General features: G+C 36.7%; 1 protein-coding gene across 1 annotated transcript in view; it reads right to left on the reverse strand.

The window, feature by feature from the left end:
- The window catches only part of gusb (glucuronidase, beta), an 86835-nt gene extending 73673 nt beyond the window's left edge, over positions 1–13162 (reverse strand). The window contains exons 1-6 of the mRNA XM_056242650.1: positions 12902–13162; positions 12234–12419; positions 8881–9062; positions 6019–6161; positions 4583–4770; positions 3338–3481 (exon numbers count right to left, since the gene is read on the reverse strand). Of these exons, the coding sequence (XP_056098625.1) occupies positions 3338–3481; positions 4583–4770; positions 6019–6161; positions 8881–9062; positions 12234–12419; positions 12902–13117 (1059 nt within the window). The 5' untranslated portion in view covers positions 13118–13162. The remainder of the gene's footprint in view (positions 1–3337; positions 3482–4582; positions 4771–6018; positions 6162–8880; positions 9063–12233; positions 12420–12901) is intronic.
- Positions 13163–15081: the final 1919 nt, after the last annotated feature.

Raw genomic sequence — 15081 nt, forward strand, 5'->3', positions numbered from 1 at the left:
ATCATGCTAGCATCATGCTAGCAACATGCTAATCATGCTAGCATTATGCTAGCAACATGCTAGCAACATGCTAAACATGCTAGCATCATGCTAGCAACATGCTAATCATGCTAGCATCATGCTAGCAACATGCTAGCAACATGCTAAACATGCTAGCATCATGCTAGCAAGATGCTAGCAACATGCTAGCAACATGCTAAACATGCTAGCATCATGCTAGCAACATGCTAAACATGCTAGCATGATGCTAGCAATATGCTAATCATGCTAGCATGATGCTAGCAATATGCTAATCATGCTAGCATGATGCTAGCAATATGCTAATCATGCTAGCATGATGCAAATAATGCTAGCATCTAACTAAAACATGTTTGCAACATTCTTATTTTTGCTAGCATCATGCTAGCAACATGCTAGCATAATGGGAGAATCTAACTAAAACATGCTAGTAACATGCCTATAATGCTAGCATGATGCTAGCAACATGCTAATCATGCTAGCATGATGCTAGCAACATGCTAATCATGCTAGCATCTTGGTAAAAACTAGCTAACCGCACGCTAGCAACCGAGCGGCGAGTTTTGCCACTGCAAGCACCACTTCACATTTTCTTCTGGAAATGTACATTCTAGTTTTATTTTTATTATTAAGATGTCTGCATAAGAGTTAACTGTAATTTGTGCAAACATTAAACTTAAATTAAACGTCTCGCTTTGGTCTACACTGGAAGTGTTCTGCTCGCTCTGCTAAAGCTAAACTATAATTACTAAAACTGAAACTAAATAAAATAAAAACTATATAGAAATGTGTTTGCAAAATAAAACTAAATAAAAACTAACAAAACCATTAATGAAACTAGCTAAAACTAAACTGAAATTTAAAGCAAAATTGAAAACGATATTAAAATAAAAACTAATTTAAAAAAGCAAAACTATAACAACAGATATTCCCGGAGACAGAGCACACCCGAAGACGGCTCTCACTCAGAAATCAATAAAGTATTCATTCGCTGCCGGTTCTCATTATGACAAGACAAGCCAAAAAGTGGAAAGACATAACAAGTGCATTCAGGCCTACCTCATGTTGCACGTTTGCACTTTTTGAGAAAAAAAATGGCACAAAACAAAAAACATTTCAGGTCTATGTCCAATGAAATGCCTCACCTGTTTCTAGTTATCTACTGTTAAAATACATATTTTGCCTGTAATTTAACTAAGGTGTACTAAAATGTGATTCCAATTTTTTTTTTCTCATATCGCGATATAATATCGATATCGTCCGGACAGTGAAAAATATCGTGATATGAATTTTTGCTCATATCGCCCACCCCTATCTACAATAGACTGTATATAAGGAGAGAGGCTCGGGAGCGCGCATGCACGTCACATCCGTTTGATTTCGCGGTAAATCCGACCCAGAGACTTCACATAGAAATAGGAATACTGGCCTTCAGAGGTAATAGCAAAACTCGACAAGTGGATCATTTTAATGTGTGATTACAACCCCTTCACACACAGGCAATAAAAAAAGGACTCATTTTAGTAGAAAAGTTACATAGAGCACCTTTAAGAGAATAATGTTAAAAATCAAACTACTCTTGCATCTCAATGATCGCATTACATTTACAGGAACTAGTTTCACACCTGAATCAACTCATCAGCTCGTTAGTAGAGACTCCAAGACCAGAAATATATGGGTCAGAAAATGCCAAAATGTGCACTGTTGGTGTGCCTCAAGGAGTAGGGTTGGGAAACACTGGCCTAGGTAACTACATATCACTCCGCCGCTGCTGTAGACTGCGCTAATAAATACAGGGAACAAAGTATAACTATTGCAATGAGATGAAAGGGTAGTTTGATTTCTAACATTATTCTCTCAACAGACATTTACATCGATAGTCTGGCGTTATAATGTATTTGCTTTTGGTGAACTGTGGAGTGGATAAAACTGTTTTTAATGCCAGGCTAGCAGTTACCGTTGACTCGTGCTAGCCTAGCACCGGCGAACTATGCAACTGGAACGACTGGATGAAAATTTTTGAAAACTTGGAAATGAGGCCAATGAGGCCCGATGTCCAAAATTCTGAACCACCCCTTTAAGTTAACTATAATAACCCTGCAATCAACAATACATTTGTTATAGTTAACCTTTGCTAAAAATTTGTCAATAAAAATACAACTGTTTATTGTTCGTTCATGTTAAATGGAATCTTATTGTAAAGTGTTGCCGAGTTTAAAGTTTTATTTCCGTGAATAAGTTTCAATGAATTGATACAAAATTCTGAATCGATAAATAATTTGCTTGTAGCATTTAACTTTTCATGCATTTAAATGTGTTAGTTTATATGCAAGTAAATATTGCTGTTGATTCTTATATGGATGCTTTTCCAATGGTCATGGAAAACATGGAGATGTTAAAATGTTGATTTCCAGGCCATTTAAATAAAATGAAATAAAGATAAATACATTTATTGGATAGATTAAATAAATAATAATTACAAAATATATATACTTTTTATTAGAAAATTAGAAAAACTGTATCTGACGTTATGTTAGTCAAACAAAATTGTGCCACCACTGAAATATGAAATCGGATGTGAGGATGCAGTATTTTACAGTGTGTGTCCATCAAACATCAGCAATAATAACAGAACTACAGCACTCGGTGAGAGCATGCGGGCGTGTGGTTGAGCTAAGAGCTGGTATCAGCTGCTTTTACCAGATGCTTGGCTTAAAAATACAAATGTCAGCATTTACTCTGTAATCATGTCGTTTCAAACCCGTATGACTTTCTTTCTTCCGCACACTAATCTTTATGATAAAAGATTCAACAACTCACGCAACATGTCTTGATATGTGAAAATGTGCAAACATTAATACGATTTGAGAGATTTGATTATATGACATGCTATCAAATCAGAAGAATCTGAATATAATCCATGAGCCTTATAAACTACTTAATGAAACTTAATTGTGCTTTTTTGTCATTTGTGGAGCTTGAAAGCATCCAAACCTCATTCAGTTTGATAAGAGCATGTGCTAAACATGTTCCACTGAAGACAGAAAGTCAAAAAATAACAAGGAATCGGTTTCTTTAATCAGTATTATAGTCACTCAGCAAAGAAACAAATGAGAAAACTAATGAATTTCACCCTTGTGTCATGATATTACTATAGTTTAAACGATATTGCCGCGTTACTGACAGTATATGCTCATAAATGTCTTTTTGTATCTGGTTTTCTATAGGCAGCGTAAGCGCACGTCAGTTTTGTGTTTTGCATGAAAGGTGTGTGTTTTGCATGGACGGTGTGTGTTTGCTGCCCTCTGCTGACACTCACGTCTGCGTCCTCGTGCTTGTTGACCCCGTGGAAGTAGAACGGCTTGTTGTTGATGAGAAACTGCGTATTGGTGACCTTAACCGTACGAATACCCACAGAAAGAGTGTAAACATCCGTCTGTCCATCCTCTGCTGTCGCCTGAACCTACAAACAGCAGAACAAACATGAGTTATTGAATCAAAGCTTTGAATCAATTCATTGAAAAACGCTTTGAACTGATTCACAAAATGAATCTATAAACTCAGATTTTTTTAAATAATAAGATTCACATTAGTTAACATGAGCATGAATTTCCACATTTACTAGTACATTATTAAAAACCAAAAGTTAATATTTAATAGACCTGAGCTAACATGTACCAATTAAACGTTTTATTAACTAATGTAGCAAATGTATTGCTCATTGTTAATGTTAGTTAATGCATAATCCAGCATTAACTAAATGCGACCTTATTGTCTAATGCTATCTTTTCTACTAAGTTTCAATCAAAAATGTTATTTATAATCTAACGACACAATATGGCCAAATAAACAGAGCATTGTTATAATCAGTGCAATATTTGCGCATTAATTTGACATAACCAGGAAAAGTTTTTTCTTTTACATTTATGCATTTGGCAGGCGCTTTTATCCAAAGTTGCTTATATTGCATTTGATCAATTTACGCGGATCCACAACAGAACCGGAAGACAATACAATGCTGAATAAAGTCGTAGTTTTTGTTATTTTTGGACCAAAATGTATTTTCGATGCTTCAACACACTCTAACTAACCCACTGATGTCACATGGACTACTTTGATGATGTCTTTATCTCCTTTCTGGACAAGGACAGTATACCGTACATACATTTACAATGGAGGGACAGAAAGCTCTCGGACTAAATCTAAAATATCTTAAACTGTGTCCTGAAGATGAACGGAGGTCTGACGGGCTTGGAGCGACATGAGGGAGAGTCATTAATGACATCATTTTCATTTTTGGGTGAACTAACCCTTTGAATAAACTACCTATACAAGTAGTTATGTCTCTTTGTATTAATTTGTGCTGTTATTGACGTAATGCGAGTCATTGACAAAATGCGCAACCAGATGTTCGAATAGTTCGAATGTATGTGTTTTTTTTAGAGGGAATATTCGAACGAACGTCATTTTTGAGCAATTTTGACAGCCCTAGTCACAATAGGGATGAAAAGCTTAGTGCAACTTCTGTTTCATGCCGACACCATCGGAGAGTAACTTCACTGACCTCCATGGAGTAAAGGTATCCTGGGTTTTCGTGCATCAGGTACGGCCACCAGAGGTTGACGTCTGTGACCTTGAGAGTTCCTCGGGAGCCGTTAGCCGAAGCCACACATCTGCCGTCCTTTGCAGAGAGCGTCACTTTCACAGCAGGCTTAGAGCCGCCCAACACGGACACATTATAACTCACCAGCCCTAAATCACAGGACACACATATGAACAGATGAACTAGGCACTAAATCAACAAACATTTTAAACAAATGCATCAGGTTAAGGTCTATTCATAGTTTTCACGTGACATCACCCACATTGAGGGTTCAAAACAAGGCTTTCTTCCATTGACCACCAGTCATTTTTACCAGGTTTGTATTAAGTACTAATGTAGAGAGAGACAGTGATGTTAAAAGACCAAATTCAGTTTACCGGGTACACGCTATTGAGGATGCATACTACAGGTGAAACTCGAAAAATTTGAATATCATGCATAAGTTAATTTATTTCAGTAATTCAACTTAAAAGGTGAAACTAATATATTATATAGACTCATTACAAGCAAAGTGAGATATTTCAAGCCTTTATTTGTTATAATTTTGATGATTATGGCTTACAAATAATGAAAACCCCAAATTCAAAATTAGAATATTATGAAAAGGTTTTCATAAGCCATAATAATTTATGATTATGAAATAAAGGCTTGAAAATTATAACAAATAAAGGCTTGAAATATCTCACTTTGCATGTAATGAGTCTATATAATAAATTAGTTTCACCTTTTAAGTTGAATTACTGAGATAAATGAACTTTTGCATGATATTCTAATTTTTCGAGTTTCACCTGTATATACAGGAAAGTAGATGAACCCAGAATATAAACGCAACACACAGTTTCTCGTTAATTGTTTTTCCATATAAAACCATAATAAAGAAAAGCATTTTATAATGTCCCGCTGTTTTTAGTGATTGAAATACTGTAGCATGTGTTGTTTATGGATCACAAGTCCCTAAAACTAACATTTTGTTCACATATTTTTGAGAGGTGATCAAAATATCTGTGGCTTGAAACTATGAATAGCTTCTAATGGCCTAAAGTAAATTCCCACAAAAAAAAAAATACAATTCGTCCCTCGGTTTGTTAAAACACGTGAAAATCATACTTACACAGAACGTCTATGAATGTTCAAATACACATTAAAAATACTACATTTCGACTTTTCATTTTTGAAAGTGCTTCTGAGAAATGTTTGAATTCACTTAATAAACAGAAGAGGGGATTTGAGGAATCTACATTTATGTATAAAATATTTTGCAAATATTATAATGTTATTAATCAAGTAAAACAAAAGACAGAAGTCTGTGAATGGTTATACCATTCATTATATGTTCTAATGTGAAAGTGAAAGTATCAGGAGCCACATCTTTTTCTGTACGCCAATTCTCCGCTTACCAATGTTATCAGAGAATGACGTCTCCACTGTGATGTCATCAATGTGCACCTTTGGTGTCGTGTACAGCAGGACCGATCGGTGTATTCCAGCGTAGTTGAAGAAATCAAAGTTAGTGTTCTGAACGAAGTAGCCAGCGGGGTATCTGTATGGAAAAGAAAATGGCAAAGAAATACAATTTTTATGTTTATCCAACTAGGTCCTACAGGTTTGGAACGACATGAGGGAGAGTAATTAACAACAATTTTCGTTTTTAGATGAACTGTCACTTTAAATATGAGTAACTTTTTCAAATAAATAACGCAAGTTACTTTGTTTTCCCATGTATTATTGACTGACAGCTCTCCGGTCCCCATTTTGAGAGAAATCGTAAGTGCAGAGGCGAGTGTGTGCGCTGTGTGAATATAATGCGTATTGCAGTAAAACACATTCAGGTCTTCAGCCAGTTGTTGATTAGCCACAGTGCTGGGGGATGGTGTCAGTTTTCAACACATTAAAGGGATAGTTCACCCCAAAATGTAAACTCTGTCAGGAATTACTCTCGCTCATGTTGTTCAACCCCGTAAGACTTTCGTTCATCTTCTGAACACAAATTAAGATATTTTTGATTAAATCTGAGAGCTGGATCACTCCTCCATAGGCTTCTAAGGGATCGAAACTGGCCGGCCCAGAAAAGTTATGAAAGACATCGTTAAAATAGTCCGAGTGACTACAGTGGCTCAACCTTAAGTTTATCAAGCGACGAGAATACTTTTTGAGCGCAAAAAACAAACAAAAATAACGCCTTTATTCAACTATTCATTTCCTTCTCTGTGGGCCTCGAGATTTCACGTAGTGTAACAGCGCAGCGCTTCTGTGTTGTCCGTCACACACACATCAAACACATGACCAGCGTCGGCCAATAGTGAGCCTACGTGTACAACACAGAAGCGCTGCGCTGTTACACTACGTGAAATCTCGAGGCCCACAGAGAAGGAAATGAATAGTTGAATAAAGTCGTTATTTTTGTTTGTTTTTTGCGCACAAAAAGTATTCTCGTAGGTTGAGCCACTGTAGTCACTCGGACTATTTTAACGATGTCTTTAATAACTTTTCTGGGCTGGCCAGTGACAGCTCAAAACCCGTAAGATCTTCGTTCAACTTCGGAACACAAATTAAGATATTTTTGATGAAATCCGAGAGCTTTCTGAACCAGCCATAAGCAGCAACGTCATTGCAACTTCCAAGGCCCAGAAATGTAGTAAAGACATCGCTAAAAAAGTCCATGTGACTACAGTGGTTCAACCTTAATGTTATGAAGTGACGAGAATACCTTTTCTGCGCCAAAAAAACTAAAACAACGACTTTATTCTTCAATCTCTTGTCTTTCTTGCCTATGCTGTTGACTTAGTGTACCAAAACTCTTCCAGGTTCTACATCAGAACGCCGACTTATTATTGGCCGACGCTGGTCATGTGAGCACCACGACACATGCGTGTGATGCTGACGCAGGAGCTAGTCAATAATAAGCCGGCGTTCTGACGTAGAGCCTGGAAGAGCTGCACTACACTACATATACAGTGTAGGAGAATGACGTGGAAGAGAAGAAATTGTTAAATAATACCGTTATTTTGGGGGGTTTTGCACACAAAATGTATTCTCGTCGCAGCTTGAATCACTTTCTGAACCACCTATAGGCAGCACACAGTACTCTTGTCACAGTACAGGAGGGTGGGGTTTAAATCGTTGTATTTATAGGCTGTGTTATCTTTCGTGTAGGTATTCTGAGTCCCATTGCTGGTATCAGTAAGAAATGTATTCATAGGCTGTGTAGGTATTCGGATTACCATTGTTGGTAATATTATAATTATTTACCTGCGGTAATATGGTGTGTATTTAAGATATGCGGTGTTTTGATTTGTTTTTTTATGTATTCATAGGCTGTGTAGGTATTCGGATTACCATTGTTGGTATTACTATAACTATTTACCTGCTGTAATATATAGTGTGTATTTAAGAGATGTGGTGTTTATTTTGTTTTTTTGTTTTTTTCATACATATATAAATAAAATTGTAATTGTGAGGAATGATAATGTCAACAATTAAGGAAGTAGCTACCTTTGTTTTTCTTTCTTGTTTTTCCCCTAACTGTAACAGTCCGGGGTGGGTCTAAATAAGTCCGACTTCTTCCCACTCCGTTTCGAGCAATTGACTGATTTATGTTGTCAAAAATCAAATGTTTCTTATTGCCTTTGTTATATGTCACTATATTGCTAGAAATAAAATAAATTCATTCACTTTCGTCATATGGACTATTTTAACGATGTCTTTACTACCTTTCTGGGCCTTGAAAGTCGCAAAGATGTTGCTGCCTATAGGTAGTTCAGAAAGCTTTCGGATTTCATTAAAAATATCTTAATTTGTGTTTGGAACAACATGAGGGTGAGTAATTAATGACAGAATTTTCATTTTTGGGTGAACTATCCCTTTAAGTGTGAGAGCTTAATTAAACACGGGGAGAGTCTCAAGCACAAGAAATGCCGGGACAATTGTGTGTTGTGGTGCTTCTAACTTTTTAAAGTTGGGATTAAAAAAGTTAATTTTGAGCCCTGAAAAGGCAGAGAGCCAACTGGCATTCACTCGACTGCTGTTACAGCTGTTTTCTTTGAAAAACAGTGCCCTAAGGGAAAATTACGCTCTTTGGAGACCGCCCTGGTGGCCAGTTTCTACAACTACCCGGTGCGAAAGCCCCTTTTGTGTTTGTGAAGCAATACAGGAACATGTTCAACACCAGTTGATACTTATTGCAATGATATTCAGACATTTTTAAGTGTGATTTCAGTCCCCAAATACTTCTCTAGGGCCGCTATATGGACGTGTCTAACCTGGTGCGATCGTTCATGTACTGGATGGTTCCTGGTGGAAGTGTCTCTGGAGTTAAAGTGTTGTTCACTGCAATGGTGATCCGACATGCACTTCCGGTGCTCTGACGCAGGACGCCGCTGATGTCCGACTCAAAGGGAAGATGACCGCCCGCGTGTTCAGTCATCTTGACCCCGTTCACCCACTGCAACATGGGAACATCAAAGATCTGCGTGTCAGTCCTGAGACTGTGACTAACCAAATGAGTCAAAGACAATGGGCCCTATTTTAGCCATCTAAGCGCATGTCCGAATCCACTTTTGCTAGTTTAACGACGGGAAAAATGGTCGACGCATGGTCTAAAAGGGTTGTGTCTATTCTCTTAATGAGTAATGGGTGTGTTTTGGGCGTAATGTGAAATAAACCAATCATAGTCTCTCCCATTCCCTTTAAAAGCCAGTTGCGCTCGCGCCATGGTGGAATTTGCAAGTGGAAAGACTTAACGCTCGTGCGCGAGGTTAAAGCTGTGTGTGTGTGTGTGTGTGAGAGGTTAAAGCATAAGCAGACCATCTACAGGACAAGACGGATTCTACCATATCTCTATGCACACAATAATAATCTTTTACATTGTAAACCTTTTATTTTTATTATTTGGCATGTTTTAGTGCTGCTGTGTGTGTACTAAGCAGAGTTTGTGTGTAATAAGCAGAGTTTGTGTGTAATAAGCAGAGTTTGTGTGTAATAAGAAGAGTTTGTGTGTAATAAGAAGAGTTTGTGTGTAATAAGCAGAGTTTGTGTGTAATAAGCAGAGTTTGTGTGTAATAAGAAGAGTTTGTGTGTAATAAGAAGAGTTTGTGTGTAATAAGCAGAGTTTGTGTGTACTAAGCAGAGTTTGTGTGTAATAAGAAGAGTTTGTGTGTAATAAGAAGAGTTTGTGTGTAATAAGCAGAGTTTGTGTGTAATAAGCAGAGTTTGTGTGTAATAAGAAGAGTTTGTGTGTAATAAGAAGAGTTTGTGTGTAATAAGCAGAGTTTGTGTGTAATAAGCAGAGTTTGTGTGTAATAAGAAGAGTTTGTGTGTAATAAGAAGAGTTTGTGTGTAATAAGCAGAGTTTGTGTGTACTAAGCAGAGTTTGTGTGTAATAAGCAGAGTTTGTGTGTAATAAGAAGAGTTTGTGTGTAATAAGCAGAGTTTGTGTGTAATAAGCAGAGTTTGTGTGTAATAAGAAGAGTTTGTGTGTAATAAGAAGAGTTTGTGTGTAATAAGAAGAGTTTGTGTGTACTAAGCAGAGTTTGTGTGTAATAAGCAGAGTTTGTGTGTAATAAGAAGAGTTTGTGTGTAATAAGAAGAGTTTGTGTGTAATAAGCAGAGTTTGTGTATAATAAGCAGAGTTTGTGTATAATAAGATGAGTTTGTGTGTAATAAGAAGAGTTTGTGTGTAATAAGCAGAGTTTGTGTGTAATAAGCAGAGTTTGTGTATAATAAGATGAGTTTGTGTGTAATAAGAAGAGTTTGTGTGTAATAAGCAGAGTTTGTGTGTAATAAGCAGAGTTTGTGTGTAATAAGCAGAGTTTGTGTGTAATAAGCAGAGTTTGTGTAATAAGCAGAGTCTGTGTATAATAAGATGAGTTTGTGTGTAATAAGCAGTTTGTGTGTAATAAGAAGAGTTTGTGTGTAATAAGCAGAGTTTGTGTGTAATAAGCAGAGTTTGTGTATAATAAGAAGAGTTTGTGTGTAATAAGCAGTTTGTGTGTAATAAGCAGAGTTAGTGTGTAATAAGCAGAGTTTGTGTATAATAAGCAGAGTTTGTGTATAATAAGATGAGTTTGTGTGTAATAAGCAGAGTTTGTGTAATAAGCAGAGTCTGTGTATAATAAGAAGAGTTTGTGTGTAATAAGCAGTTTGTGTGTAATAAGCAGAGTTTGTGTGTAATAAGCAGAGTTTGTGTGTAATAAGCAGTTTGTGTGTAATAAGCAGTTTGTGTGTAATAAGCAGAGTTTGTGTGTAATAAGCAGAGTTTGTGCATAATAAGAAGAGTTTGTGTGTAATAAGCAGAGTTTGTGTGTAATAAGAGTTTGTGTGTAATAAGAGTTTGTGTGTAATAAGCAGTTTGTGTAATAAGAAGAGTTTGTGTGTAATAAGCAGTTTGTGTGTAATAAGAAGAGTTTGTGTGTAATAAGCAGTTTGTGTGTAATAAGAAGAGTTTGTGTGTAATAAGCAGTTTGTGTGTAATAAGCAGAGTTTGTGTGTAATAAGCAGAGTTTGTGTGTAATAAGAGTTTGTGTGTAATAAGAGTTTGTGTGTAATAAGCAGAGTTTGTGTGTAATAAGAGTTTGTGTGTAATAAGAGTTTGTGTGTAATAAGCAGAGTTTGTGTGTAATAAGCAGTTTGTGTGTAATAAGAGTTTGTGTGTAATAAGAGTTTGTGTGTAATAAGAAGAGTTTGTGTGTAATAAGAAGAGTGTGTGTGTAATAAGAAGAGTTTGTGTGTAATAAGAAGAGTTTGTGTGTAATAAGAAGAGTTTGTGTGTAATAAGCAGAGTTTGTGTATAATAAGAAGAGTTTGTGTGTAATAAGAAGAGTGTGTTTCGGCGCACCTGGTGAATGGTCTAAAAGGGATGTGTCTATTCTCTTAATGAGTAATGGGTGTGTTTTGGGATTTACGTGTGTTAAATCAATCAGAGTCTCATCTCCCATTCCCTTTTAATGGCAGTTGCGCTCGCGTCATGGCGGAATTTGCAACCGGAAAGACTGAACGCTTGTGCGCGAGGTCAAAGCTGTGTGTGTGTGTGTGTGAGAGGTTAAAGCGCAAGCAAACCATCTACGGGACAAGCCGGATTCCACCATATCTTTATGTACACAACAAAAATCTTTTACATTGAAATCCTTATATTTTTAATATTTGGCATGTTTGAGTGCTGCTGTGTGTGTAATAAGCAGAGTGTACGCACGTTGTGTACCCTATAGGCACATATTACTAATGCGTCCTTTAAATAACAATAAAAAATACTGCGCCATTGACTTTAGAGCAGGTTTCAGATAGTCAATGGAGCAGTCTATTTCTGTTGCCTCAAAATAGCAACACGCCAACAATGCGCCTGAACACACCTCGATTTCAGAGCAGAACCCCATGGGCGCACAGATGGGCACAAATGCATTTGCTATTTAAACAACGTGGTGCAGGACATGAAAATGATAACGCCGTCGGGCTGAAATTAGCAAAACACACTTGTGTCGCGCCTGGCGTATGATAGGGCCCAATGTGACACTTGCACCAGACACGTAAGAACCTGTGACAAATGAGATATCAATCTGGAAAGTGTATGCATGATAAAATACAGAGAAAAGAATCACTGATGGGAATCTCGTGCACTTACAAGCACAGAATAATAGTGTGCACTTCCAACTCGGAGCATGACCCGTGTTCCCTGATCCTGGATCCAGCGCGCAGGCACCCACAATTCCTTCTCATACCAAACCCAGCCAATGAAATCCCTGATTTTGGAGTCTTGTGTGATGTCATTGTAGCTGGACGGCACCGGCATGTCAATTACTGGACCCGTCTGGAACAAAAACACAATTAATATCTCAGACTATCAAAGACATAAACTCATCATAAAATCAGACTCAGAATGCAAAATAAATGATTTCATGCTTAATATGCAACATTTTATATTGGAACAACAAGTTGGCTGACTATGTTTACTACTTTGACAATAGCCTCTTAATAAAATGAACACTGTGTACGGGAATATAACAACATTTTAAACTAATCAAAACATTTAGTACCCTTGAAGCTCGAGAAGCTCTTTAAAACATCTCAAAATCGACTTTTCACTCAGATTATTGTGCTGATAATGTAATAGTGTATCTTTATTTTACTTTATTTATTTATGTTCTTTATTTTATGTTATGGTGCTTGTCTGTTGTCTGATTAAGACATTTCATATTTTGTACCAATATGGTTGTAAATATTGTTCTTAAAAAAATTATAAAATAAAAACAAAACAATTGTCCAGCTGTGCTGCGTCAGAGCTCACGTGACCTCCGCTAGTGGACTCTTGAACCACTCCTTCTCAAAGCCTCGGTTCCGCTCCGGAGAAAGATCCGCTCTGAATCTCCACAGGCCGTTCACTTCTTTCACTTCTCTGGAGGGAGAGTCTGTGGGGAACAGCATCCCGCCCTGCAGAGACTGACACACACTGCAGACAGCGGCCAGTAACACACATTTCAGCACAATCCCCTCTCCTGTTGAGTCCATCACGCGCGCGCTGGTCAACTTCTGTTTACACTCTCCACTTCCGCGCGTGACGTCATTCACGCGTGACATCCGCACGGCAGAGCATAATTTGATTAAAAAAAATTAAACCGTAATATTTGATTTTGCTATACCATGTTTTTTTTTGTTTAAACGATTCGTCTTATATTTATATGATTTTACTATACTTTATATTTGAAATAGGACAAAAACATACTTACCCAGTCGGTTCCCGCGCTTCGATGGTTCAAATTTTAACGGTCCAGTGACAGTCAATGGACATCAATTACTTCACACCAAAAAATAAAATGTCGAGAGGTCTGTATAACATAATAATACTATAGAAATATCTAAAACAACTGAAATATTAAACATAAAAGTGCAGCTGTCATGTTGACCACGAGGGGGAGACAACATATTACTAACTTACGTTCACAACGTCACACTGCCAAAGCATTTATATGATATATTTGCATACCTGCACGCAGAATAATGATTCCTAATGGATTCTATGGCTATAGAAACCCCTATGCACCTATAATGAAACTAACAAGTGCGACTTAATTATGATAAAGTAAAGTCTCACAGGTGAGCTGCTCATGGACCTAATTGCTCCTGAATCAAACTTCAAATAATTCGATTCGGAATATTGTTTACATTATTAAAAGATGATTTGGTGTTTTGTTTTTATGCTCTGTAGGAACCATGGTTTACAGGTGGAGATCTCTGTAAAATCAAATGCCAGTCAGAGTTTTAGGTAAGTTTATCTTAAATTTGTGTTTTTTAACTCGGTTGTCTGCTCATGCAACATGGCGGCGCCCATGAGCGGGCGACCTGCATTATGTAATGCATCGGCAGGCCTAATTGTTTTGGGTACAGCTTTGGCTACTGGGAACAGTGTGCAAATGAACGTGCAAATTAATAATGCACAGTACATTTTATTTCATGCAATACTGTGTAAAGTTTTTTTTCTGAAGAGGCAAAGGAAGCAATGCCGCATTTGGATGATACATTAATTGATTATTATACAAATATTACGAAATATGATAGCAAATAATGTCTAACGCACTTATTTTTCTCTTTTAAGCTTTTTGTGTTCTCGTTGAGCTTCTCAAGTGTTTTGTGAATGCGAGTAGCTTTTTTGACTACGTAACAAATGTTTTGGTATTGTAGTTATTGTTTTGAAGCAGAGTAAAAATGTTTTTAAAATGCATAAAGATAAGTCAAGTTTATTTATAGCACATTTAATACAAAATGGTCATTCAAAGTGCTAATAATCAAAACAGATACAAAATAAAAAGTAAAAAATAAAACTTTTTGAAAATATGTTTAAAGTTAATTTAAAAAGAATAAAATAGAGTACATGAATAAGATGATATGGCGCAGTTATTAGGATGCATGCAACTCAGTCCTCATAAACTTGATGATACTTTGATAGTCTATGACTTGATTTTAATAAATAAAAGTAGTTTAAACTCACAAAAGTATTATTACTGTTTTCTTATAAAAATGTGTGGTAAATGTTGCTCCACAAGCCTTTAACCTGTAAACAGTGACAATAATTGCATTTATAGTGGATCATAAACACCCAAATGCAGAGATGGGACTCCTCGTTTCAGAAGTAAAACATATTCACTGATACAGAATAAGAACTGTGATACAGACCAGACAGACTACAGATCATGAAGTGAGAATGTTTCTAATATTGTATGTATTACTGAGATAAACAATGACCATGATGGCACTTGAGGTCTCTTTACTGTTGTTTAATCTGGAAATTAGTAGTCTGAGGTCTCAGAATGAGTCTTTATCGCATAATTATACATCAATGGTTTTTAATATATTTTTAGATAAATAGATTTATTTCTTTAGAGCTAATTTCTTTGACTGGAATTTTTTTCGTCCTCCAATTTTCAGCTATTAGGCACTTGCTGGTTCAGATACGTGACTGACAGTATAGCGCCCCC

The sequence above is a fragment of the Rhinichthys klamathensis genome, unplaced genomic scaffold, assembly GCF_029890125.1.
Source record: "Rhinichthys klamathensis goyatoka isolate OS25496 unplaced genomic scaffold, OSU_Roscu_1.1 h1tg000738l_1, whole genome shotgun sequence".
NCBI classification, from domain to species: domain Eukaryota; kingdom Metazoa; phylum Chordata; class Actinopteri; order Cypriniformes; family Leuciscidae; genus Rhinichthys; species Rhinichthys klamathensis.